General features: G+C 42.8%; 1 protein-coding gene across 2 annotated transcripts; it reads left to right on the top strand.

Moving 5' to 3' along the window:
- The first annotated feature begins 3,581 nt into the window (after positions 1-3,581).
- On the top strand, positions 3,582-26,053 carry STAM2 (signal transducing adaptor molecule 2). 2 transcript variants are annotated; one of them, XR_001556658.3, is made up of 15 exons: positions 3,582-3,724; positions 11,476-11,560; positions 12,886-12,961; positions 13,168-13,263; positions 14,667-14,813; positions 16,401-16,470; positions 16,823-17,009; positions 17,862-17,956; positions 18,379-18,461; positions 18,637-18,721; positions 19,502-19,556; positions 20,166-20,319; positions 21,843-22,012; positions 22,358-24,418; positions 25,008-26,053. XR_001556658.3 is itself a non-coding variant. In XM_015869104.3 (14 exons), the coding sequence occupies exons 1-14, from the start codon at positions 3,685-3,687 to the stop codon at positions 22,584-22,586; spliced, it is 1,572 nt and encodes a 523-aa protein (XP_015724590.2). In that variant the 5' UTR covers positions 3,582-3,684; the 3' UTR covers positions 22,587-26,053. The 2 variants fall into 2 exon arrangements, 1 of the variants encoding a protein (XP_015724590.2); XM_015869104.3 differs by having other exon boundaries at positions 22,358-26,053.
- Positions 26,054-26,322: the final 269 nt, after the last annotated feature.

Here is a 26,322-nt window from a genome sequence, read left to right as displayed (position 1 = left end):
CTTATGTTAGGATGAGCATTTCAGATTAACGCACGGCCTTGCTGCCCAGCACTGATCTCTATTTGCTGCCACGGCTCTGAAAAGCACGAGGCAGCCCTCTAAGGATTCTTAGCAGTTATTTGTTAGGGATGTGTTTTACATGGAACAGAGCAAAACTGGAGTTGTCCCAGCACTCCAAATACACTCAGACTTTAACAGAGATTCAGACAGACCCAAATCCAGTCTCCGGATCTACAGAAAGAATTGCTTACGTGCTGTCTAGGCACACGCTGCCCAGAGTAACGAGGTGCCTTTCATCCACAGCCCAAACGCTTGCAGTGAAAGCACAGTCAGCTTTGTAACTGGGGAGAGGAAGCATCTGATCCAAAACTTGGCTTGCACTGTGAAACAATTGGGGATGTGTCGCAGCCACATTCCTGGCTGGCCGTGCCTTTGTTCAGCAGCAGGACGTGGCTGCAGGCATACGGTGCCCAGAGAAAAAGATTTGTCAACACAACCTGCAACTGTTTAGCATCTATTGCCATATGGGGTGGGCATGGAATTCCCTGCATGACATCCATTTCAATTGCCTCTCTGCACTCTGTGCTGCATTGGGATACTCAGTGAGTGCTGTGCATGAAAGGAGGGGGGAAAAGCAGGATGCATCCACACTGGCTGCCAAATCTCCTTCTTTCTCCATGGTGGCAAGTATAAGAAAGAGAAGTAACACTGTGAAACAAGTACAAGGAAATAAAATCTTTAGCTGGAAAAATAAATGTATGTATGCCAGTTAGACCAGCTTGCTTCCAAGTATACTGCAATGGCCATCCATGAAACATGCCTAAGATGCTTGTATGAGGAAACTTGATTGCTTGAGCTGAACAACAAAATGAAGGCAACAGTACTGAATCAAAGTCTTTAAGCAGTAAGGGTATGTTCCATCCGAGTGGCATCAGGCTGTGGGTAAAGTAAAATGTATTATGAAACATGCTCAGACTTTTCCATACTTGTTTAATGCATCTTTTTGCATGCAAGAGCACGGGGGATACAAAGTCAGCCCATCTGCTGAGCAGAAAGCAGTAAAAGCACAGAACGCTAACACTTGCAAGAGCGTGCTTCTCTCTGGTTTCCTTCATCACAAGCCTCACCTAATAGCAAAATCAGTACTGAGGGGGAGAGAGTCCTCGTGCACATCTTGAAATGCTTTATGTAGAACTATTTTCAGCATTTCTCTGCTTAACCAGCTCCTCTGTTTGCATGACTCCTACACAGAGCACTGAGGGAGAGAGGCCATTATAAAAAGAGGAAAAAATATCTCAGTAAACCACAGAAACTGGCCAGTGAACTCGGGGGCAGCCAGAGAAACACAGAGAACTCAGTCAGTTACAAAACAAAAGTCAAAGTCCTAGTCAGGCACTTCTGTGCTTTCAGGCACTAGGAAAAAAGCTCCCGAAAGAGCCACCCAAGTTTTCTAAAAGCAAACATTTTGGACAATATTAATTGTTCTTTAAAACATCCATTATAAAAGTTGAGGCTTGAAATTAAATATTATGACAACACATTGTTACAAAAGTGACGTGGAAAGATCAGAGTTGGCCCCTTTGATGTGTATATGGAAACCCAGAGGGAGCAGCAAAGCCCTATAGATCTGCTACGGGTACAGACAGCAGAGCTTGCAGGCAGTCCCAGTGATGGTAAAATATCCACATCATGGGGGCAAGGAGAAACTGCCAGGTCTGGAGTCAGGAAAAACTAGTTCAGAAGTAACTTTATTATTATTATTATTGTCGTTTTTCTGTCCTCCTCAGCAGCACTTCCTCAGAGTTCTTAATATGAATAGCTTGTTCCTGCAGGACTCAAGATAATTGGCAGTGCCCTAATTTTTTTCTTCCCTTGTCTTTTTATTGTGGATTTAATTATTTATTGAGGAACTCAGGTTCATTAAGCACCACTGGGAAATACCCTGAGGCTCTGGTTGTGGTGTCACCTAGAGAAGGAGCTCTGCAGGCACTTCTGTACAAGTATTTGGAGCTGGGGGGGCTCAGACTCAGCACCACAAGTCCTGCCTCATTCTTCATTTCTAGGAAGTGGGCCAGCAATATGGTGCCCCACTGCAGCCAGGTAAAAAGTGAAGCAAATGTTTAGGAGCTGATTCACCCTATGCAATACCAAGGTGACCGTAACAACATTGCAGGATGGTAAGAAGTGACAAAATAGCCATTTACTTGCCTGAGCAGCTGCTGCGATAACTGCACCACACGCGATACTGTGGAGAAGAACAGAGCTGAAGTTAATACAAATGAGAACTCATTGTCTTCTACAGAACTCATTACATTTTTCTATTTCAGCCAGTCGACATTAGTGTTTATTGCATTTCTGTACAGATCACAGAATCACAGAATGACCCGGGTTGGAAGGGACCCCAAGGATCATGTAGTTCCAACCCCCCTGCCTGGCAGGGCCACCAAACATACACCTTTACTAGATCAGGTTGCCCAGGAGACCCCATAGATCCCCATAGAGACCCCATAGACCCCATAGATCCCCATAGATCCCCATAGATACCCCATAGACCCCATAGATCCCCATAGAGACCCCATAGATCAGGTTGCCCAGGGCCCCATCCAAGCTGGTCTTGAACACCTCCAAGGACGGGGCATCCACAACCTCCCTGGGCAGCCTGTTCCAGGGCCTAACCACCAATTGATTCGTCCTGTCTTTTTAAGGCAATCAAACAAATTAATGAAGTTTTGACTCCGCTTGATTCACTACGTGAAATCATCAGTTTCGACTGAATTCGTAAATTTAAGGTCGAGGGAAAAACACTCCGTTTTGTCATCAAAATCCTCCAAAGTGGGAGAGCGGTGCCACCTGCAGACTGCTCCAACACAGCCACCAGCACAACGGGAGCTCCGTGAGTCATTAAGCTGCTAAGGCAGCCACAGCGCCAGCAAAGCTAGAGGGCATTTGATAATTAGCCCGATGTGGTTTAAAATAAAAGCAAACTGCCTTCATTTGTCAAGAAACGTCCGTGTGTGCTTCAAGTTAGACTCCATTTCTCATATACAATCCAGAAGTCCTTGAAAGTATTCACAGAATCACAGAATGAGCCGGGTTGGAAGGGACCTCAAGGATCATGTAGTTCCAACCCCCCTGCCTGGCAGGGCCACCAAACATACACCTTTACTAGATCAGGTTGCCCAGGAGACCCCATAGATCGCCATAGAGACCCCATAGACCCCATAGATCCCCATAGAGACCCCATAGATCAGGTTGCCCATGGCCCCGTCCAACCTGGCCTTGAACACCTCCAAGGACGGGGCACCCACAACCTCCCTGGGCAGCCTGTTCCAGTTCCTAACCACTCTCCTAGTGAAGAACTTCTCCCTAACATCCAACCCAAATCTTCCCTCTTTTAACTTAAAACCATTTCCCCGTGTACTGCTATCGTCAGCCCTTTCGACAACCCAGTTACAGGGGGATGAGAAGTGAACACCACACACACCACTCGCTCCTCGCGTCCCGCCTCAACATGGCTCCTCCCAGCCGTGACGAAGGGCCGTGGCCGAGGCTCCGAGGTGCGGGGCCCGCCCAAACCCCGCGAGGTCCCCGGGCTGCCCCGGCCGGTGCCTGATTCTCCCCGCCGCATTCGGCTTTGGGGCCCGGTGTGAGGGGCCGGAGCGGGGCCGGGCGGCCGCCGTGGAGATGCCGCTGTTCGCGTCCAACCCCTTCGAGCAGGACGTGGGTGAGTGAGCGGGGAGCGGTGCGGAGCTCGGCGGGACGCGGCTGGGCTCGGTGCAGCGTTGGGCCTGTGAGCGGTGAGCGGCGGCGGTGCCCGGCCGCATCTCGGGTCGGCGGGTCGGGCTGGGATTGTGGAGGCCAAGATCGGCCTTGGTGGTGCCGGCGGTGGGATGGCGCCCACCGAATGGACACAGCCACACTTCGGCCCGAGCCGCCGCTCCGTCCCATTGCAAAACCGGGGGCTGGTGCGGCCGTGACTCAGCCGGGCTGGTCCGGGTCGGGTCGTGATCCAGCGCTGCCCTCGGGGACATCCAGCTTGTGCCGTGTCTTGTTGTTGGCTTTTTGTTCTTTAAAGGCCCGCTGCTGAGTTGCAACACAGCAATTAAAATTTCCCCCGTCGTTGGTGGTGTTCAAGACCAGGTTGGACGGGGCCCTGGGCCACCTGATCTAGTAAAGGTGTATGTTTGGTGGCCCTGCCAGGCAGGGGGGTTGGAACTACATGATCCTTGAGGTCCCTTCCAACCCGGGTCATTCTGTGATTTCCCAAGGCTTTAGGTACGAGACGCATTCAGCATTACCGAATCATGGAACCAGAGGAGTTGGAAGGGATCTTGGAGCTCCTCCAGCCCAGTCCCCCGAGAGCTGGTTCCCCAGAGCTCATTGCAGGTTCCCTAGAGCAGGATTCTGGCCACTGGCAGGAAGAAGTGGTGGCTGTCAGTGCTCACGTTAACACCCCAGTTCCTTGTGGTGAGTGTAAGTCCTGCTCCTCTGCTCTGTGCTGGTGAGGTTTCACCTGGAGTGCTGCGTCCAGATGTGGAGCTCTCGGTACAGGAGGGACATGGAGCTGTTGGAGAGCGTCCAGAGGAGGGCTACAAAAACAGTCCATGGAATGGAATGGAACACTTCTATAGGACAGGCTCAGAGAGCTGGGGCTGTGCAGCCTGGAGAAGACAAGGCTCCGAGGTGACCTGATAATAGCGGCCTCTCAGTATCTACAGGGGAGCTACAGGAAGGAAGGGGACGGACTCTTTAGCAGGGTCTGTGGTGACAGAACAAGGGGAAATGGCACTGAGCTCGAAAAGGGTAGATTTAGGTTAGATAAAAGCCTTTTACAGTGAGGTTAGTACTGGAACAGTGGTGTGGTTGATGCCCCATCCCTGGAGACTTTCAAGGTAAGGCTCAATCAGACCTAAGTCAGGCAATCTGACTTAGCTTGGTGCCCCTGTTGGTTGCGAGGGAGCTGGACTAGATGGCCCTCAGAGGTCCCTTCCAACTCTGAGGTTTCACTGTTATCTTCATGTGCCTTCAAAGTTTGTTTATTGAAGGCTTTGCCTTCAGTTCTCTTTGATGTTGACCTGTGGCTAAAATGAAGTAGCAGCCGCTTAGGCCAGCTGTACTTGTTTCAAAGAACTTGTGTGTGTTCTGTACCTTTCTCATAGCTCTGATGTATTTGCACAAGTGAAGACTTCTTGAACTGGGGACTCACGGCTGTACAAAATCCTTTGTCAAAACTGAAAAGCTGCAACAGCTCTAAAAGCATAGGGCTACAAAGTGATGGTCAGTGTGCCTCTAGTTTCTTAAACTCTGTATTATACATAGCGAGTAGAACTGCTCACACATGCTGCTATGAAACAAGAGCAGTGGGCTGGGAATTTCATAGTTATTGAGGCTAAATCTCGCAGTGCCTTGCTAGGAAGAATCTGCTTTTGTGCCACTAGGAGCTTTTTTTCTTTCAGCTATTATTACTTAGTAAATCAGACAACACGGAGCAGCAAATAACTGAACACTGTTGTTCTGTACTTTCCCTGGTGGTACTCACCTGAGGCTGCTCGTGCTGCTGTCGAGCTTTAACTTTGTGATTCGAGGTTTTATTTTCTCATTCATCTTTTTGATTTATAAATAATAAAGGTGCGTACCACGAGGGCAGTCGAGCTCTGCTGATGTCCTGATGCTACTGGGAAGGAGAGCTCTTCCGTCTTCTTGTCCACTCAAGTGCTGTGGGTTGCTCTCTGGGCTGATTCAGTGCATTCTTTTCAGCAGAAAACAGATTGCAGTGGAGTGCTTGGCTGACAGTTGGGATCATCTGTGAAGGCGATGGAGTTTGGTGGCTCGGATCAGCTCATCAGAGGCTGCAAAGTGGCAGTGAGGGGCAGGGCTCCCTGGGAAGGTTGAAGCTCTACTTCTGCTGGCAGCAAGAAATTGGGTTGGTTTGGATATCTGTTCAGGCCATGCCTTCGGTATTGCAGCTTTCTTGGGAGGGGGCCTTTAGAAATTATAGATAAACACAGCTGCAGCTGTTGTTTTCTTAGTTCTAAGCTTGTGTTTGCTTTGCAGCAGATCTGCATAGGGTCTTTCTTCCTCAGCATTTGCTTTGGTTGCACTGTCTATAGTTGCAGTTCCATGAGATGAACCTATGGGATAGTTTCAGGAGTTCCATTTCTCTCACCTGTGGGTTTTTTAAATATTCTTATTATTTCGGTAGAGAGAAGTGTTTTGTTTTTTTTTAAATTATTATTATTTTGGTAGAGAGAATGCCACGAGACTTGAGTTCTTTAAAGGGTTTGGAACACTTTAATTTCCTACCTAAATCTATTCATCATTAGTTCACACACACTCGCTGTTTTCCCCCATTGTCAGCCTTCTTAAATAACCTTCATCTTCTAAAAGTAGTTGCTCCTCCAGCAGAGGACAAGCCTCCTGCTTTTCATCCTTTGTTTAGTCAGCGTTATTGGTGAGGTTGTTAACACAATCAGGGAGGTTGGAAGTATTTGTGTAGTTTGACTGGCATCCAGAATTACATGCCGTGTCACAGGTTGTTGGGAACTCCTATGATCGCATTTTGTGTTTCCTTGTTCTTTGCTGGAGCATTTACCTGCTGTGTTGTTATATTCTAGTGTTATATTTGCCTTCTTGTTTCTGCTTCATGTGCTGTTCTTCATCGTCTTGTACTTGCGCTTGGCATGCTCGTGCTTCTCCTCTTGTTTCCAACCACTGACATCTTGTTCCTAGGAGGATCTTTGATACACAGGCTGTGTGAGTTTGCATTTTGTCCTGCTGCTATCTTGGTCTGTCTAACCCACTCCTCAGTAGCCTTCTCCTTATGTGATGCTTTAGTTTTCCCTGTTGCTGATAATACCTTCCAACTCCATTAGCTTCCTTTGCAGACCCTTACTCCTGCTGTCAGTGCCTGCCAAAACACGTTCATTTCATGACTAATTCTTGAGGCGTTGGGCTCCCTACCCTCATAGTGCTTTACATCACTACGTGTCTTCCTTATAATGTGGAGTGATCCAAGAACTGTAGCTGATAACCCACACATGGTTTCCTGTGAAATATTTCACTGAGTGCTGGACAGACCGGTTGATGCTTAAATTAACCCTTGGCAAGGAGTCCTGCCTGGAGGAATAGCTGCCTTCTGTTGAAATTCACTGTGGTTCCATTGCATTTCTCAGCAATAATTCATGTCCTTCATGTTTGCTCTAAGGTCTCGCAAATGTTTGTGGACATGCTAATTGCTGTGGGGTTTTCTCTGTCGCTCGGGTCTTTTTCTCTTCTTTAAATCTTCCCAAGTCTTCAGTCCATGACTTTACTTTGATTGGGGTGATACAAATTCTTGGTGTCAGTTCTTTCTCATTACCGAGATTGCTGCTCCCAGCCTCAGCCCTGCCTCGATTGCTGCATGTCTGTAGTGCCCACGTTCCTAAGCACTAATGAAGTCACAGCTGGGTTATTATATTTTTGCCTTTTCACTAATTTGGTTATACAAGGGCAAAGCAAGCAGAAGGTGTGCAGGATTAAATTCCTGCTTTCTGGAAATTCATTTATGTGGCTCTGGTTTCTCTTTGGAAAAACAGCAATCTGGAGTAATTCTCTATTTATTTTCCCCAATCTTTCCCTTCTGTGATACAAACTTACATATGCAGAATGGCACTGAATAGAACTTGAAGCATGTGTGCCCCTCCAGGCTTTAGTGATCAGGCTGTAATGAACATCACATCAAACTGAAAGGTTTGCACAGCCAGTGCTTGAGTGCTTGTTTTACTCTCTGTAGTGTAAAGGTTGACAGGAGGAAAAGAATTGCTGCGTTCTTGTACTTATTCTTTCAGTTTACACGTGCTTAGGCACTGTTGGCAGGCTTTGCTCAAGGGAATTCATAGGAAATAACAAAAGTCCCTTGCAGGTGTGAAGGCTGAGTCTGCGGAGCGTGTAGAGGCAGAGCTGCCAGCAGAGCAGGACTGTATGATGTGCACTAAGTGGGATAGAGATTTCTGGCAGTATCGGTCAGTGAGACATGTATGTGATGTGTGCTGCACGTTGGTAGCATGTAGTGTTGTGCTGGTTACGGTGGCAGAGATTTCTAAGGAACTATGTAATGCTTGGAAGCTGTGAGGTTCCCGCAGTGCCCTTACTCTTCTTTCTTGTGTGTTCACATGTGTTGGAAGTTCCCTCAGTTGCTCATGTGATGTCCCTTGCTTCCTGCTCTGGTGTGTGTGGATCCAAGCCCACAGCAGTGACCGTGCACCAGCACTCAGTTGTTGCTGATCTGTGCACGTGATTTGACGTTGTGCCAGGATCTTTAGAGATGGAGGACTTGATGTTTGCTGAGATGTGGCCAGGAATGCATTTGGAGGTTTGCCACGCTGCTTTGTTGCACTCCTAGTAGTATTTTTTTTCCTGTCTCTTAGTGTTATTTCTGCATATTACTCATCTCTCGCTTGGGAAATAAGGGGGGGGGGTTGGAACTACATGATCCTTGAGGTCCCTTCCAACCCAGGTAATTCTGTGATTCTGTGATTCTGTGGGAACAGAATGGGTGCTGTCAGGCAGGGATGGGGGCCTTCAGCTCCCCTTTCAGCTGCAGCTGGGTGCTGTGTGCTACAGGGAGGGCCCTGTTAAACTCCAGCAGCCCCCCATTCTGAGGCACTGTCTTTGCTCCATGAAGAGCTGGTGGCAGTGTTTAAAGGCACTTGAGTTGGCAGTAATACCAGTGAACGGTTCCCATCCCCTCCCCAGCAGCTCATTTTAGTGCTATCTCCACTCTTGCTTTGGCATGATTTTTTGTGCAGCTTGCATGGCAAAGCAGATCAGGGAACTGATCCAGTTGAAAGTGATTAATTGTGGGCTGGGGGTGGTGGTAGGGCTTTTTTTTAGTATTCAAACCAGCAGTAAAAATAAATACATTGTAAGTTTACCATCATGTGTGCAGAGTTAAGCTTGAGTTCAGTGTTCCCTCACCAGCTGGAGAGCTACAGAGCATAAGTCGTGCCTCTTTTCTTTTTGTTCCCTTAGCACAGGAAATATTGGAAAATGCATCTTCCCACATGTGTTTCCTCTGATCACAGCCCATGTCTTTGCATCTGTGAGGTAGTTATCCTTCAGGACTGTTCTTCAGCTGGAGTTCATGTTAAGCGAAGCGACAGATGCTGTTAGATTTGTCATACTGGCAAGGAGGAGAACCTCAGAAGTTGTAAGAGTTTGCCACAGGACAGCCTTCCTATTTCCAGCAGGACCACATCTGCTCTTAGAGCAATGAACATGGGTGTAAGGGGGAATCTGATACATATCTGTGTATTTATGTATCCATATTTACGTGTCAGGAAGTCATTACTACATTCTTTTGCAAGCGCTTTTGTTGGATCTGCATGACTAGGATCTGCATGACTGTTTACAAAGAGAAGTGCTTGGTTCAGCACTGCTTATGCTGCATGCTTAGTTTCCAAGCTTGCACTTCACTGGCTTATAAACAATCAAAGCCACTCTGAATTTTCTGCGTGTTTTTGTACCCAACTATAGTGATGTGCATGATGACCAGAGCACAGAGCCCTGGCAGTGCCCATTGCTGGCCTTGCTTCCTAGTTGTGCCCACCTGTAGCAAAGCACTCGGGTGTTGCAGGTGAGTTTTCATCCTCCTGAGCCAGCGGGCATTGCTGAGCATGGGGAAAAACCAAAACGCAGTGTTGGGAGTTTCAGAGGAAGACAGACTTCATGTCAGTGTGACTGATGGCAGGCAGCGGGATTAAATAACATGCCCGCTCTGTTCTGTTGGTATTGGTGCCATTTGTCATCGTTATCTGCACAGCTGATGGCTGCTCTTGTCATGAGATGGGTTTGTGTGACTGATGGGCTCTGCTGGGAGGGCTGGTGCATGGCAATGCTGGTAGAAAGCAGCTCCAGCTGCCAGAGCTCTGGAGCCAGCACCGGGCTGCCCTGTGTGCACTGAGTGCTGTGCTCTGCTGTTCTGCACATGTCTTTGTGTTTGCTCTATGCGCTCAGCTCACATAGCCAGGAGCTGCTGTGCATGTAGGCGCTCTTTGTTTTCTTCAGATTTATTTTTTTTAAAGGAAATTGCACCTTAAACTGTATAAAATTGCAGGTGCTCATTTCGTTTCAAGAATGAGCAATGAATGTTGTGGTACTGACCTAAAAATATCAACGTACCTACAAGAAAATTCAACAACTGTGTCTTTCCAGGATAAGTACTTTAAGGTTAGTGCTGTAGGAACGTGCTTTCAGCACAGCATTTGCTTTCCTTAAATAGTTATTGTAGACTGTAAGGATAATGTACGTCCAAAATTGCACATTTCTATTCTCTCCTCTTTGGCCTGCTCTTCCATCTGTAATAAAAGGCTTCCAGAGGCACTGCTGTGCTGGTGTTTGCTTTGTGGAAGCCGTTCTGCTGCCAAGGATTTCTGCAACTTTTGACTGTAAAACTGTAGTGTTTTACAGTTTAAGCAACTCCTCATCAGAGGAGCTGTTTAATTGCACACCCAGAGATGGGTTTGTCCTGAGGTAGCATTGCTGTCAGCAAGCCTTGTCATTTGGAGACTGCTTCTATCACAGAACGCCATCGCATTAATAGCGAGGGTCCATTACATTCTGCTTTAGTCTGCTAATAGCCTTTAACGTACTCAGTCCCAAAGGGACTTTGTGGGTTCTCAGGCTGAGACAGATGTTAAAGTAGCGATGAAAGTACTTTCTTGATTGTTTATGAAGTGCATTCTGATGGAATTAATATAGGACATAAAAGCTTCTTCCTTTGAATTTGGTCAAAATATTAAAAGAGCGTGGTAAAATTAACTCTTAATGCAGCGAATGGGGTGCATGAAATATTTCCTGAGTAATTCTGATCCTATCGTAATATTAACCTGGCATGAAGGTAACATGATGAACTTAAAGGGAGAGCACAAATAAATAACATTAAGCTTTATCGGTTCGTGTATTGATTAAAATGCTGTAAGTATTGAGTAGAATTATACTTTTTTGGAAGGGTGGTTTGGTTTTTATTGGCTGCTTCTGGGACCTTTATAACCCTTTATAACCCTTCCATTTCATTTCTCGTGACATTTGTTGTGATGTTTGGATGCCCTGAGAATCTCACGGGCTGTTCTAATGACAAGATCTTTTCCTTTAGAGACTTTAAGAGATTTATCTGATTCACTTGGAACACCCATGTGGAATACGTTGTGAGTGCCAAGATGAGAAGACCTTGAGCAAGCTCTGAATTAGGGCTCTGACCTGAACCTGGGCTAACTGAACCAACTGAGCAGAAGCAGTTTTATGTTCTTTTTTCAATAGCTTTACACTTAGAGTTGTTTTGTTTTTCAGATCTTTTAACTACTGAATGCATTTATTATTCCAGTACCGCTCTTCCTATGTGAAAACACACGCATATCACTTTATAAGATACCAAGTAGCAGCACTAATCTCAGTATCTTCTATGTGGATTATGCTTAATGAATCTTCTTTTCTTTATAGAAAAGGCTACAAATGAACACAACACCAGTGAGGACTGGGGTCTCATAATGGACATATGTGACAAAGTTGGAAGCACTCCTAATGGGTGAGCTGTACTCGCCATCGTGACGTGTGATTTCATGTTGATGTGGATATGGAACACATCAAAACACTCATCGTAGTCAGCTACACAGAAAGCACCACAGCTGCGACACTTCTGTGAGCCCTACAGATGTGTGTGGTTGGCTTTAAAGTTCTTGGAATGAAATACTCCAGCAGGACTTCCAGTGGAGCAACTGGTAGATGCTGAATGTGTTCCAGTTTTAGGAAGTTTTGCCTAGCAGACCAAATTATTCATATTTATTAATCTTGCATATGTTTTGCAAAGCAACTGTGCCAATAGGAAGAAGTGAACTAGATTCTTTGTGGGGGAGAAAAAAAATACGTAGGGAGTTGGTTATTTATGATTGGGAATTTGTCTGTTCATTAGGAAGAGTGGGATTGATGGAGGAGGAAAAAGGAGTAAAATTTGGGATCAGGACTCAATTTGAATCAGTTTACATTCAGTGGTTGTATTGACACAAAAATGGTAATTTGGTGATCTTATAATTGATGAAAGTGAAGGAGATCTTTTGAGTTATAACATGTAGATTCTGTAGTCATCTTGAACCGGTACATCCCTTGAATTCATAAGTGATGGTAGATTTCTGTTCTTGTAATTTAGGTGTAATATTTCAGGTTACTACAGTAAGTTCTTTATACATTCTAGAAAGAAAGATATATTGGCTACCCTTAAACGAGTACATACTTTAACAATGAGTTTGAACTTGTTATGGTCATGAATTACAAACAAATATACTCAATATTAGAACTAAACTTAAGCTTCTCCAGCTGTGTGCGAGTAATCAACAAGTAACTCAGCACACCAGGACTGCAGTGATGGACCAGGGTAGCTGGTACTGAGGCCAACACATCCATCCAGTGGAGCATTTGGAGGTTTTCTTTCCCCTTTGGAACAGGTTTCATCAATTCTGAACTGAATATCCACAATGGCAGTGGTGCATGTGTTTCTGTGGCACCTGCTGCTGGCTCTGACCCTGTGGCTCCTTGTGAGTTTGGAGTGCATGTGTTGTGCACAGAGGAGCTTCTGGCACAGCTCCTTCTGACAGCAGAACTGTGACCAATTCTGTCAGTATTATGGATATCAATGTAGAATGCCAGCATAATAATGGAGTCTTCCAATCCAGTGCACTTTTAAGAACAAGTGATGCGTTAAGTATTCTTCCAGACTTGTTCTGGGAAAAGTATGGGTTAGGTTATGGTTTTTTTGGTTTTTTTTCTGCAGAGCCAGTTTTGTTTGCTTACAGGACATGAGTATCTGGTAAAATTTGTTCTATAAAGTCATTTGTCACTAATACTTTATTCTTTTAGGGCAAAGGATTGCCTTAAAGCCATCATGAAGAGAGTAAATCATAAAGTTCCCCATGTAGCTCTGCAAGCGCTTACAGTGAGTAGCCTATTACTACCTTCCAGAACTTCTATATTTCTCCATGTAATGTAGCTATGTGTGCTGATCACTTAATAAGTTTCTGTATATCTTCAGTAGACGTCAGTGGGAGCGCTCTGAACAAAGGGTGGAATTTAATTTTTCTATGTGCTTTTGTTTTGGATTATTGTTGTCCTACATTTTCATAACTGTGTTTCTGTTGTCAGCTTCTAGGAGCCTGTGTATCAAACTGTGGAAGGATATTTCACTTAGAAGTTTGTTCTCGTGATTTTGCTAGCGAGGCTCGAGGTATCATAAATAAGGTAATTCTTTATAACTTCACATAGTGGGGTAGAATTATTTTTATATCTGCTTTGCTTTCTCTCAGCATAACAATGAACTGGCAAAACAGATGTTTGAGAACTGAATGAGAAGGTAACCAAGAAAGGAAGACCAAAATGGTTGCTGTCATGCAGCTGATGGCATCTAAACGTGGATGTAATGTATTGAATAAGCAGAAGCAGTTTTCCTATAATTACTGCTCCACTTGAAGACAAAAATGGCTAAAGAAGATAGTTTTCAAGTATATGGGAGGCCTGGAAGCATCAGAGGTTGAGCAAAGCAATTAATGAAACTAATAAAATTGCCGGGAAGCAAAATGAGTTCACAGCTCTTCTGTTTCTTGCTTTCTGTGGAAAAATAGGTCTTGAAGTCCTCCCCTTTATTCTCGTTAGCTGCAGTCTATTCTGAAATAGAACATTGACCTTCATGGACTAACAGCACTTGTGAATGTAAAAACAAACCACTAAAGAATTGCCTACAGGAGTATAATGTATTTTGTTGTTGGGAAATGCTTGTGTTTTCCCGGGTCCTTGACCCATGTGGAGGAATAGTCATCAGAGGGCCTATAAAATTGTGCTTTCTTCCTTTTCTCTGAAAAAAAAAAAAATAAATTAGTTCAGACAAGTGTAACAAATAGCTCTGTGCTGATAATGAACCTACCCAGCTAAATGTCTTCTTTCAAATAAGTGCATGCTTGAGCCCATACTTGTTGCTGTTCTTGCTGCTCAGCATGTGTTTGGCTGTGAGCTGCAGGCTTATGCTGTGATCTGAAGTACACTTTAATGGGAAGTCTTGGCCATACACTGCAGTTGTGTGGTCCCAAGCTCTGTATCTTCTTAACTTGCTTTGTATAGATGAGGTGACCCACCAACCCCAGAACTCTTATTCATCAGCCTGTGGTTAGTTTGTTTGCTTTTGGTTTAGGCAATAGTCTTCGTTAACTGGAAACAAAAGCATAAAGTGTATGGAGTCTGAAGTGCTTTGGTCTGAGTTTGACCCTTGCAGTGCTGGCATAGCCATCACATGTAGTAGCTGCTGTAATGAAGAGTCAGACTTGTTGCTGTAATATTTTTAAGACTATTAGGAGGTTAGCAGCAGCTCCAGTGTAATGTTGCTGAGGTATGCTCAGAAGCATGTCCTTTAGCTGAGTTGGAGACTAATGCATGGTTGACTTCTGCAGGTGGGTTATTTCTTGGCATGAGGCTGTTAGCACATAAAATTTGCATATAGTCTTGGTTGTTTTCAGTTCTTTTTTTTTTTTTTTTTTGTTATTCAAAACAGTTGTGGATATTTATAGTAAGATGGTTTTGGTAGCAATGTTTGAAGACTATTTCTGCTCACTTTAAGGCATAAGCATCTCTTTTTATGCAATTTTGTCTTCTAGGCTCATCCAAAAGTAAGCGAGAAGCTGAAAACTCTAATGGTGGAGTGGTCAGAAGAATTTCAGAAAGACCCACAATGTAGCTTAATATCTGCAACTATTAAATCTTTAAAAGAAGAAGGTGTCACTTTTCCTGCAGCTGGATCCCAGGTGAAAGCTCAATTAGGAATACCCAGTAGTTCTCCTGTTAGACCTCTGTTGGTGAACAGCAGGAAAAAGCTGTCCTTTTGATCAGAGGGAAGTAGGACCCTTGTTACAGTTCACTTGCCTCCTGACACAGAGGTTCATTTCATTCTGCTTTGTAATTTCCTTGCCCACTAAGGAAAAGTGGGAACAGACTAGTTATTTCTTACTGTCTTCAAGTTGTTTCACTTTAGATCTGTCTTTCCTTCAGATCATTTTTTAGAGTTTCATCAACCTGTCATACCTTACAAATTTAAGCAGTCCTACACCCACACCTTGTACTTGGTGTTTCATGGTTCTAATTGCTGACTTGGAGCACGCTATTTTTCCTTCACAGAACCTCACAAAACAATTGGCAGTATCTGAAACTGTGATGTTTTTGGAAATGATGTCCTGTGCTGTGCTTTCCTTTTCTAAGTCCCCCTTTCTTGTTCATGTTTTTTGTCCATATCAGGGGTTTTCCATCTCTGCAGTGCTATGGTGATGGTTGCTCCAGTCCCTAACCTCATTTGCTCCTTTTATTGTACTCGTGGTAGTATCCTGTGCCTGATCATCTAGCTGGCAGATATGGTGTCAAGTTTTTTTTTAATGCTTTATTATTCTTATGTTCAAAATGAGTTAGGTGCAGAACAGTCCTTAAATTTAGAAACATATCTTCTGTTCCGTATCCCTTCCATGAAGTTCACTTTTCTCTGTATTAAACACAGGTGGTGGGGTTTTTGTCCCTTTTTTTTTCTTTTTTTTTTTAACATTCCACAGTCTTTCCTTCCTCCACAAAGATGTTTTCACCTCTAAATCTAGGAGAAGTGTTAAAACATATGGCAGAAACGTGGAAGATGGAGAGTGCTGGCAACCGGTTATGCTTTCTTCCTACAGATGCATATAAAAATGACATCTTGATGTCTTTTCATCATACGCTTCTCTGCAAAAAACCAAAACTGAGGTTTATTGGTATACTTGTACAGAATTGTTTCCTAGAACCATTGATAATTCTGGTATCTGAAACCAGCTTGTTTGTTCTTGCAAGAGGTCTTTACTGTTGAAGTGAAGGATTTCATTATGCTCTTGTGGAGACTCAAATTATTCAAGTCAGAAGCTCCTGACTTGATATATATAAAACAGAGGAGGAGGGTAGCTATTAGCTGTCATGAGGAGAGAAATCTCCTTTTAGCAAGTCCAACTCCTGGTTAATAACTTAATAACTTAACAAATGTAGGGCTCCAAAGAGCTTTTCTTCCCTTTTGAGAGGTGAGGTGGAGGACAAAGGTGGGAAGAGCAGTCTTTTAAATGCGAGTTGTTTCATCTGAGTAATGCTGCTAACATGGTTATTTAAATAAGATCTGATTATTTATTTTACTTTGTTCCTAAAAGTGGATGAGGTTCCAGAGTGAAGTAATTTTTCTTTTCTAGAAGGTCATCCTGGGTCAGTTCTGAAATGCTCAAAATAGGGAGCTAACAGGGAATGGCTTTTTTTTTTTTTTTAAAGTATATAATTATAGGACTTCCTTTCTCCTTAATTAACATGAACTTATTCTATTGTTAATACATCTGCAGGCTACCACAAATGCTGCTAAGAATGGTTCTTCACTAAGCAAAAACAAAGAGGATGAAGATATAGCTAAAGGTAAATCCCTTGTCACAGCCTTGTGTTCGACTTTTACTCTGGGCTGTTATGCCAAGTGCATAGCAATAAGAAACTGCACTTTATTCTGCTGCAGAGAATTGAAGGCAAGGGCTCAGCAGGTTGAGGATTGAAGTTTGCTTTTGAAATGTTTCTTGTGCACAAGCACTGCTTGTCTTTTAATTCTGTTGCAGAGCAGAGTAATGCCCCATCAACTGTAGTTTAGAGCAAAGATTTTAAACTTACACTGACCATAATGCTCATATATTTCTTCTGATTAGGAAAGCAAACTACCTTTGTGTAGAGGGATAAAATACACAGACTTAATGTTTTTTTCCCCGTATCATTGTTGTAGCTATTGAATTGTCCTTACAAGAGCAGAAGCAGCAACAAATGGAAACCAAACCCTTGTACCCATCTGCAGAAGTTCAGCAAACCAGTCAGAGCCTGAGGAAGGTGCGAGCTCTCTATGACTTTGAAGCTGTCGAGGACAATGAGCTCACCTTTAAAAGTGGAGAAATTATTTTTGTTTTGGATGACAGGTACAATACATTCAGATGAAGGTGCCTTTATTCTGCATCTGTGTTAGGCTAGCAATTTTTCCCCTCCCCGATGCTTTCTTTTCGGCAGGTGTGTATTGTCACTCTGGCCTTCTTCATACCCCTTAATCATCCACTATTCTTTCCATTCTCTGGATTATTTTATCCCTTCAAAACATTCTGAATCTTGCTTTTCTGTGGAGCCTTCCTTGCCCTCCTTGTATCCATTGATGAGGTGCTTCTTTGCCTTTGTGTTTCATTAGGTACTCATTCTATGGTGTAGGCCCAATTTGTAATTTTTATTCTAATTGATTATAACATGTCATAAGAATATACGTACACACACTTTACAGTGCTGAATTCTAGCTAGTTCCAGAAACTGTTGAATCTCTGGCTATCAAGCACTGCATGTGTTAGGAATAACACTGGAGAGAAATGCTTCAATAATTACTGTTGTCACTGTTCCTCCAGCAATAGCTAAGACGTAGAACTTGCTTACGCTGTTTTAATTTAATAGACTTTGACAGATCAATTATATTTCTAATGTTAGTCCTCACTTGTGTACCTCTTGCAGACTTTGAGGAAGTTATATTGGGCTATCATCTAGTCAGTCTGAAGAACTGAGTGTTAAAATTGAAGTGATTGCTGCTTAATGATCTCCTCCACAACCCATTCCCAGCTCCTGGCTTTGGGTTTGCTGCTGTGCTAATCTGTACCTGGGTTCTCTTCTGCTGCTGTTGCTGGGCATGCAGGGAAATAGTGCCTTAGATATCACAGGTTTCCTATCAAAGCACAGAATGTCATTGATGCTGAGTGTTAACATTCCAAGTTTGTAACACAGCTCTATTTCCCCAGTGACACCAATTGGTGGAAGGGTGAAAATCATCGAGGAGTGGGGCTGTTTCCATCTAATTTTGTGACTTCTGATTTAAGTACTGAACCCGAGGCAGGTAAGTTAGCTACAAAAAGCTAACCTGTTATGTTAGAAACGTAGGTTTACAGTAGAACTGCTAATTACTTCATAATCAGCATAATTTCCTGTTACCAGCCTGAGAAAAGAATTGAGGGAGAAACCCTGAAGTTGTTTTGAACCAGCAAGCAAGCATTTACCACTGCTGTAGCTCACTTTCATGATATCTTTTGGTTCTAAGTTGTTACTTTCTTCTTACTGTTGTAACTGACACACCATTATGTGAGAGTGTAAGGTATTACTTCCCTAGCAGATAGATGTGGGCCTGACATAAAAATACTCACTTCAATTTCTGTGTCCTTTAAGAGTTTGATGCTGAGTGGGCTGAAAACTAATAATACAGAGTAGCATAAAGCTAACACAGTTTCTTTCTGCTGATGTGTTACTGGTTGCTTCTTTCAGCATCTGTAGATAAAAGCTGTGTTCCTGAGGATGCTGCAGAAGAAATTAAGGAAGCAGAACCTGAGCCAGTTTATATAGATGAGGTATGCAGTCACTTCAGTGTACAGAAGTGCTGATATTTTAAATTGTTTAAAACATTATTATGGTGCTGACTGTTAAAAGGTAACTGTTTTCTATAAGACTTCTAACTTGAAGTTTAAAAGGGTCTCTGCCATGCTTTGGAAATAGCTGTTCTTAATCTTCTGTTCCACCATTCAGGATAAGATGGATAAAACGCTGCAGGTGCTGCAGAGTATAGACCCTACAGACCTAAATCTTGATTCAGATCTTCTGGACTCAGAAGGTATGTAAAGCACCACATTTGCTAGTTCTTGTATTGCTTCCTATGATTATTTTCCATGGATTGAGTTGGTAGTTCTTTTGTATTTATTTTAAGCACAAAGAAACCAGGATGTGTATTATTGGTGTACTGTAGAATAGTTAATTTCACAGTTGGAGCATGGAGCTATATGTATGCCTCTGCATTTTCTAATGGTTGCCAAGCCAGCTCTGTGTTTAACCAAGCAATTTGCTGAACTTATAGTGAGAGTGCTTTGCCTGATCCTTGTAGGATTTATCCATCTATCTAAGCTCTGCAGAAAATAAGCTATTAATTGTGTGTTTAAAATATATATATATATACTGCTTGCTATTGCTAAGAGGGAAGAGAAAGTTCTGCTTATTTATGATCTGATCAGTTCAAAGCATATAGGAACAACTAAGTGTACTTCCAGGGGGGCAGAGGTGGAGAGGTGGGAGGACGATCTGGAGAGATTGATAAGAAGTCCAAGTATTCAATTAAGAGATAAGTCATAGACCTTGCATACGGCAAGCAGAAATGCAGGATTTTGTGTGACTTTCATCACTGTTTTTTTGTTTGGAGTGGGAAAGACAGGAAAGGATAACAAAGCAAAATAACCAAAGTATTTTCCTTCTGTTTGGGCTGGAGAACTTGGACTTCCGTGACAACTATATCTCTGATTTTTGGATGCTTTCTTAGTGTAGTTGGGTAAAGTATTTTTTGATTACATTATAAAATTGGTTGTGCAGTATGTTAAGTACCTTGGTTCTTTTGTCTTTACAGTTATTTGTCAGCAGATGGGTCCAATGATAGATGAAAAACTGGAAGAGATAGATAGGTGAGTCATAACATAGCACCTGCATAATTTACCAGTACTTCAAATCGGGCCATTACATTCATTTTTTTTTATATATTCTCCTTCATCTCCCAAGGTAGGAAGTGTTGCAAGAAAGAATTAGACCATTCTGCCTTTGGGTGTTTGACACTTAAATATAGAAATCCCTGTTTGTGTACTGAGGCTTGGTTGCTGCTTTCCTGGACTTACTGCACAAGTTATTGGGTGCATTCTGTGGTAGCACTTTCTGCTTGTCGGCTTTTGCTGCCTGTCTGGATATTCTCAGTCTGCTGTTTGCTGTCCTCTGTGACAGAGAAATCGGTTAAACAGTATCTTTTCCCCCTTCTCCCTCAACCTCTATAGGGATGTTTAATGATGAACAGGTAATTCCTGCTTTATTTTGACTAGGGAAGGATCATTGTTCACCTTTTAAACTCTTCTTCCATTACAGTGGTGTAAGAAGCAGAGTAGATTCTGGAGGTTTTGCGGTACAGAATTTTGCATCTACCTTTGAAAATAAACTCAGATCCCTTTAATGAATCACTCCTGTGTTACTATCTAACACTAGATGTTAGAGAAACTTAGGGTTTGCTTGTATTTATTTTAAAACAGAAAACATTCCGAATTATCTGAACTGAATGTGAAAGTTCTAGAAGCTCTGGAGCTCTATAACAAACTGATGAATGAAACACCAATGTATTCAGCCTACTCCAAACTCCATCATCCTGCACAATACCCACCTACATCTTCTGGTGTTTCAGTGCAGGTCAGTATCCCTGTCTGGAAATAGAGACTTTCCTAATATAGTTTTTCTATTTAAAAAGATGACAGCAAAAATGAAGAAGTGTAGACTTCCTGCTAGCCTACGAACAATCTGACATTGCCTGGTGACTTTCTGTAGCTTTTGGTATAAGATAGCATTTAAGCAGTCAAACCACAGTGTTTTAATTTGCAGCTAGTAGCTCGTGCAATAAGCTAAATATCTTAATTGTACTCTCTAATTAGAAAGGTACTTTATTGAAAATACTTAAACAATTCTTTGTGATTTCCCCCCCTTCCCCATTAGAGTTCTGTGTTTCAGTGTCGTTCAGCAGCTTGGAAGATATTCTTGCTCTGAGTCATGTTCTCACTCTTAAAGTAACGTTACCTTCTTATCTAATAGGGATGTGAGTGAACTTTAATATTAGTGCATTAATCACGAGTGCAGTGCACTTTTGCTAAGTATAAAAACCTCGGTCTGGTTTTAGCTCACGATTTCCTAAGGCGAGGGGCTGGGAAGAGTATTACATTAGTGGGTGTAGTTGCTCAAAATTGACTTACAGTATCTCTAGGGTGCTACATTGGTGTTCTAAGGAAACAAAGATGAGAAGAAAGAGGGATTTTAAAGGTCTTTTTTTTTTTACAGGAAGCATAGAGTGAGTGGTTTTACTTCTAGTGAATTTTATTTAATGTTAATTGTTCCCTAGGAAAAGAATAGTTGCTATAGCAACTGCTAGATCTGAAAATGTCAGTTAGAAGTAATTCTGTGTCCTTAACTTCTGGTTATGGTGGAAAATATCATTGTATTTGGAGGTTAAAAAGTAACTGAAGCCAAAAGGCAACAGGAGTTTACTTGTTCTTTCAAAGGGAATGCGCCCAGCAGTGAAACACAGAAGATAATGGTATTTGTGCTGGGCCTAGTATTGACTCAAGTGTCTGTTCCTTTGGTGTCGATACGCAGCCATACTGAGTCCAGAAGCAGTGGGCAGTGTAGCCTTGTGTTAGCAGGTTCTACCGCTTGTTCGATCAGATTTGAGTAAAGACTTAACTTAAACTAGAAATATGAGAAAGTGAAGTTTTTGCTTTCCTTCTCTTGTAATCTGGGACTATTTGTACATTTTGCTATTTTATACATTTTGGGGAATCAAATTTTGTATGGTGCTCATCTTCCTGCTCAAAATATGCTGAGGACTGAAAGGCAAACTGGTGGAAAAGAAATAAGGTTTCTGGGAGGTGGAAGAGTGGTGTTAATGAGCAAAAGGGTTGTTCCCAGATAAATGACCACAGACCTTGTTAGCAGTGCGTTTTTGAAAGAGATGCCTGGTGATGGAAGAAAGGATGGCTGTTAGAAACCCATACGTGTGTTAGGAGAAGTTGTGTGTTTTATTGTTAGACGCGTGGTAGGAAAATAAATTCAGAATCAGTTTGTTCAGACTTTGAACCCTAAAGTATTTATTCATTGCAGTTGTATTCTGTGCTACATTTACTGCTACTTAAATAAGTTATATCTTTATTATTATTATTATTTAGCCGTATCCTGTACAGCCACCTAGTGGGAACTACATGATCCAAGGTGTTCACCAGGTCACCGTTTCTCAAGGTTATGGCCTAGGACCTGACCAGATGGGGCAGCTCAGGTCTCTGCCTCAAAATATCAATTCGTCTGGAGCAACTCAGCCTGTACAAACTGCTTATTTAAGGTATCAGTCATTTCAGCAAACTCTCACATTGCCCTTTGCATAGAATTGCACAATGGGTTGGGCTGGAAGGAGCTGCATAGACCATCCACTTCCAATCCGCAGCCATGGGCAGGGGTAACTGTCACCAGGCCATGATGCCCAGAGCTCTGTGCATGTCCTGGAACACCTCCAGAGATGGAGCTGGGCAGCAGTGCCACAGCCTCACCACCCTCCTAGAGGCTGCAGCTCTGGGGTGTTTACAGTGATGTGTAAGTCTGAAAACATTCATACAGCTAAGAAAAAATTCTTATCGGAGAACCAGTTTTGTGAGCTTGTAACAGTTGGATTTGCTTTGTTTTGTTACAGCCCAGGACCAGACTCTGTGTTAAACCAGACATTCGTGACCCAGAGCCCCGGCCTTCCTGCAGCTGCCAGCACAGCAGTGTACAGCCAGCAGCAGATGGGCTCGGTGGATATGGCTGCTTACCAGAGTAACACGTCAAGTTTGCCTCAAGGACCAGGTTATCCCATGGCAGTTCCTGCTCATTCCGTTCTACAGCAACAAACCAACTACCACCAACAGCCTCTCCTTTAAAAACAGACCAGGCTTGTTTCCAAAATAATGAAGAGTGATTGCTGAATCTAATGGTTTTTATTAATACCTGTCACAGATATCAAAATACATTTTCCTTTAAAATAACCCAATTTAGGGGTGATGCTGAGTAGCAGTATGCATCGGATCTGATTGTTAATCATTTCCTTAATGATAGTTTGAACGAGATGAGCCGATGATTTAAAATAATTTCACATTGCTTTGAGCCCTTGTTTCAGTGGTTTCAATGAAAGAAAAGCCATTTGTGTGTCTGAATTCAAGTAAAAACATGTCCAAAATTAATTTTATGTGTTTCTAGAAACGCGAGGATGCATAGTGATGCATAGTCACTGTTATGTGTTGCTCTCGTTACGCATCGTCTCCTCTGGTGTCTTGCTGTAATCTTTCCATCCAAGTAGCTTTAAAGAGCTTCTGCTGATTTAGACACCTCCTCTCTGTGCTGCCATAGTGAGCTTTACAGTATGGTGTGTGCTGCATAATTGGAACAGCTGCACAAGTGAAGCAGATGAGAGCTGGAAGAGAAAATGATTTGATACTGTGACAGAGAACCGCGTACTTACAGATATAGGAGAAATGACGTTTTTATAGCACTGCCTGTTGGATTTTAGGAAACTGCAGCTCCTGATGTGTTTCTCTTGAAAGAAACTGTGGGAATGGGGCAGTTGATGCTTGAGCTCTCGTGTGGCTTTGGGCGCAGGTGGTGCAGCAAGCACATGATGCCTTTGCACAAGCACGCAAGGGATGCTCCCAGCGGCCTGTGTGGGTACTCTGGATACATGGTGCTGAGCCAGAAACTTGCACAGAATATCTATTCTTTTCCTTTTTTGTTGTTGTTGTATGTAGAAGTGAAGGAGAAGTGTAGTTCTGTGTGGTGAAAGGAAGGACTCCAGAATGTCGGACACTTAGGACTGTGAGACTCTGCCCTTGTTCCATTTCCAGTGGGGAGGCAAGTGGAGCAGCAATTGTCTGTATGGGACCAGAGGGTTGTTACCTCAACTGGATTTCCTTTTGTTGCCACCATTTCCATGTCTAAATAAACACTGGTTACAGTCAAGAGAGAAACTCTTAAACCAGGTGAAAAAAGAGTCTACCTAACACACTACGTATGGGCAGTGATGGGATTGTGCTTCTCACTGGATAGGAGGAATCTTTGGGTATTGAAAACAACAGGTGTGTATGTAGAAAAGAAATTGCCTTGGAACTGTGGAAGTGTGGGGTTTGGTGGCTAAGAAAAGAAATGTAAGGATTTCTTCCCTGATGCACTTTTTAATGGGTGGGCTCTTTTATTTTGCAAGAGGCACAGGTGAGGTATCCTGCAGGAATGTGGGGCTCTTTTCTTTTATTGCTTCAGCCTCTGGGAAAAAAAAAAATAAATCAGTTAATTCTCTTGTTTACGTCCTCACCTTAGCAGAGTCATATTTATACAGAATTTAACAATATTATGATGAGTAATAATCTTTATGTTGGGAAAATAATGCAAGGAAATAAGTGATAAAACATTTTGTGAAATACATGAAACTCTGAACGTGTCTAACCGAGCACCTCTGGTATGTAATTTTTCTCCCAAATGAGAGCTATCAGACCGTAGGCTGTTGTTGAGTATTAAACCACCTTTCCCTCATTGCAACCTCCATTTCTTTTGCGTTTTATGTCATTCTTCAGTACTGTGCTGTTATTCGCTTGCAGCCCCGTGCTTATGGAATGAATGAGGTCTTCAGTACCTGCTCTTTCAATCACCTTTATTTCAATGTGTGCAATTAGAAGGAAGCTGTCTTTCCTTTTGACACGACTTTGTATCCTTCCCTCTGAAGTAGGTTAGTATAAATGACACATGTTGCAATACTGAAGTATTTTGATAACTTTTTCCTTGCCTCTGTTCAGAGGAATGATAATTAATTTCAATGCTGCTGTTCAAAATTCTTACTGTTTTGAGATTTTTTTGGGGGGTAAGAGTTTACTTTGTTCCAAATTGGTGTGTAAATTCAACTGATCCGTGCTGTAATTTATGTAGATTCTCTGTGTTAATTGAGAGGGTGGGTGTTGTGATTGGGTTCCAAACATTGATCCAGCAGAAATGCCAAGTATGTTAAATGGAGATGGCCGGACAGGTGTGATTTGATGGCTATTAGTTAATTGTTTTGTGGATTATAAATAATGTACATACTCATTTGTCTGAGATTTTCTACACAGCTCCATATATGCATACTGTTAGAGCCTGGAATTTTATAAAGGCCGGATTAGTGATCGTTGTCTCTTTATGTTCCGAATTCTGTGATATGCAACTTGTAGATAGTGTAAAATAACTGAATGATTATTATGACGGTGTCTTTAGAGGGTTTTGGTGTTAAGAGGATCTGTTGATTTTTTTCCCTCTGCGTACTTATCATCCTATTTATTTTTTAGGCCTGATTGTAACTGAACATGCTGCCAAAGGATTTATCTAACTTTGGATTTCTACGCTAGGTTTATACCTGCTGTTTTGTATCGGGAATCAATGGTAGATAACCTCTGCTTTTTCATATGAACTCTCAATGGCTAACATAGTAATCGGTGCGACTTTATAACGGGGAAATTTCTTGTGATAGATTTTGTTCCATGGATGTTGAGAACATCCGTACTGGATTCATTTTCTTCTAGTGTGAATTGGCAACCCATGTGTAAGTTACAGTCAGCTGAGAGCAGCAGCTCCATTTGTCTGCGGTATCGCCATTCAGAGATGGGCTTTGAGAAGTGTTGCCATTTTGCTGTGGCCTTTATGTGGTGCTTGTGTTGTCTGTTGAATTTGGTATAAAGATTACAGTCTCGAGAAGCTGTTTCTGTAGCAGGTAGACCTTAAAATAACGTCCTGTGTTTGTTCGTTCAGCTTTTGCTCATTGATGTCCATAGACTTGTGGAGTGGTGACTCTTGAAGACAGTCCTTCAGAAAGGAGCTGAGCAGAGCGTGGCTGCAATCTCTTCCTGTAATTATTTTCTGATAGGAAAGTTGATTTCTTGTTTTTATCTATGCATCTTTTCTAAGAAATACCAGGCACTACTCTTGCTTACATTGAACACTGTGACAGAATTGTTGAATAAATAACTTTTTAGAACTCCTGGCTTTTAGCAGTTCAATTTCACATGAAGCTGACAAACTGTTTGGAGTCGACAAAAAAGAGAAGCGGAGGAAAAGAAATAGAGGAGGGGCTGTTTCTGGGTGCTCCGAGTGCTGAGTGCTGTGTTGGCCCCAGCACAGCGCACCGGGGCTTGGACTTCAGATGTTCTGGCTCTGTTTGGTGTGGGGCACAAGGTGAATACGTGCTGGTTAATAGGGATATCACAGTGCTTAGAGAAAAATTACCATAGAGTTTGCAGTATTAGGAATAGGGGATCTGTTTTGACGGAACATTTGGCCTCTCATCTGCAATATGTGTGCATTGCCTTGTGTGAATAAACAAAGTTTATTTAACAAACGGGTGAGAAGTCTTCTGTTTGTGACATGGTAAATCCTTGCCAGAAAGACGAGCCAAGAGAGCAGCTGTGGGCACCTGGCTGTGCAGCCCTCCCCGTCCTGCCTCCCCTTGTTCCTCTGTGCTGCAGCACAGCCAGTGCTTGGGGAGTGAGCTGCTGAGCTTCATAGCCATCCTGATGAGCCGCTATTATTGGAAGCCATTGCTTGTTACCTTTGAATATAAGCTAGACTTGGTGTGCTAGAGAATATTGCTACGCATCGGTTGTTAAC

The sequence above is a fragment of the Coturnix japonica genome, chromosome 7, assembly GCF_054131305.1.
Source record: "Coturnix japonica strain WE chromosome 7, WE-NBRP24, whole genome shotgun sequence".
In the NCBI taxonomy this organism is placed as follows: domain Eukaryota; kingdom Metazoa; phylum Chordata; class Aves; order Galliformes; family Phasianidae; genus Coturnix; species Coturnix japonica.
This window is presented reverse-complemented; position numbering and strand designations above follow the sequence as displayed.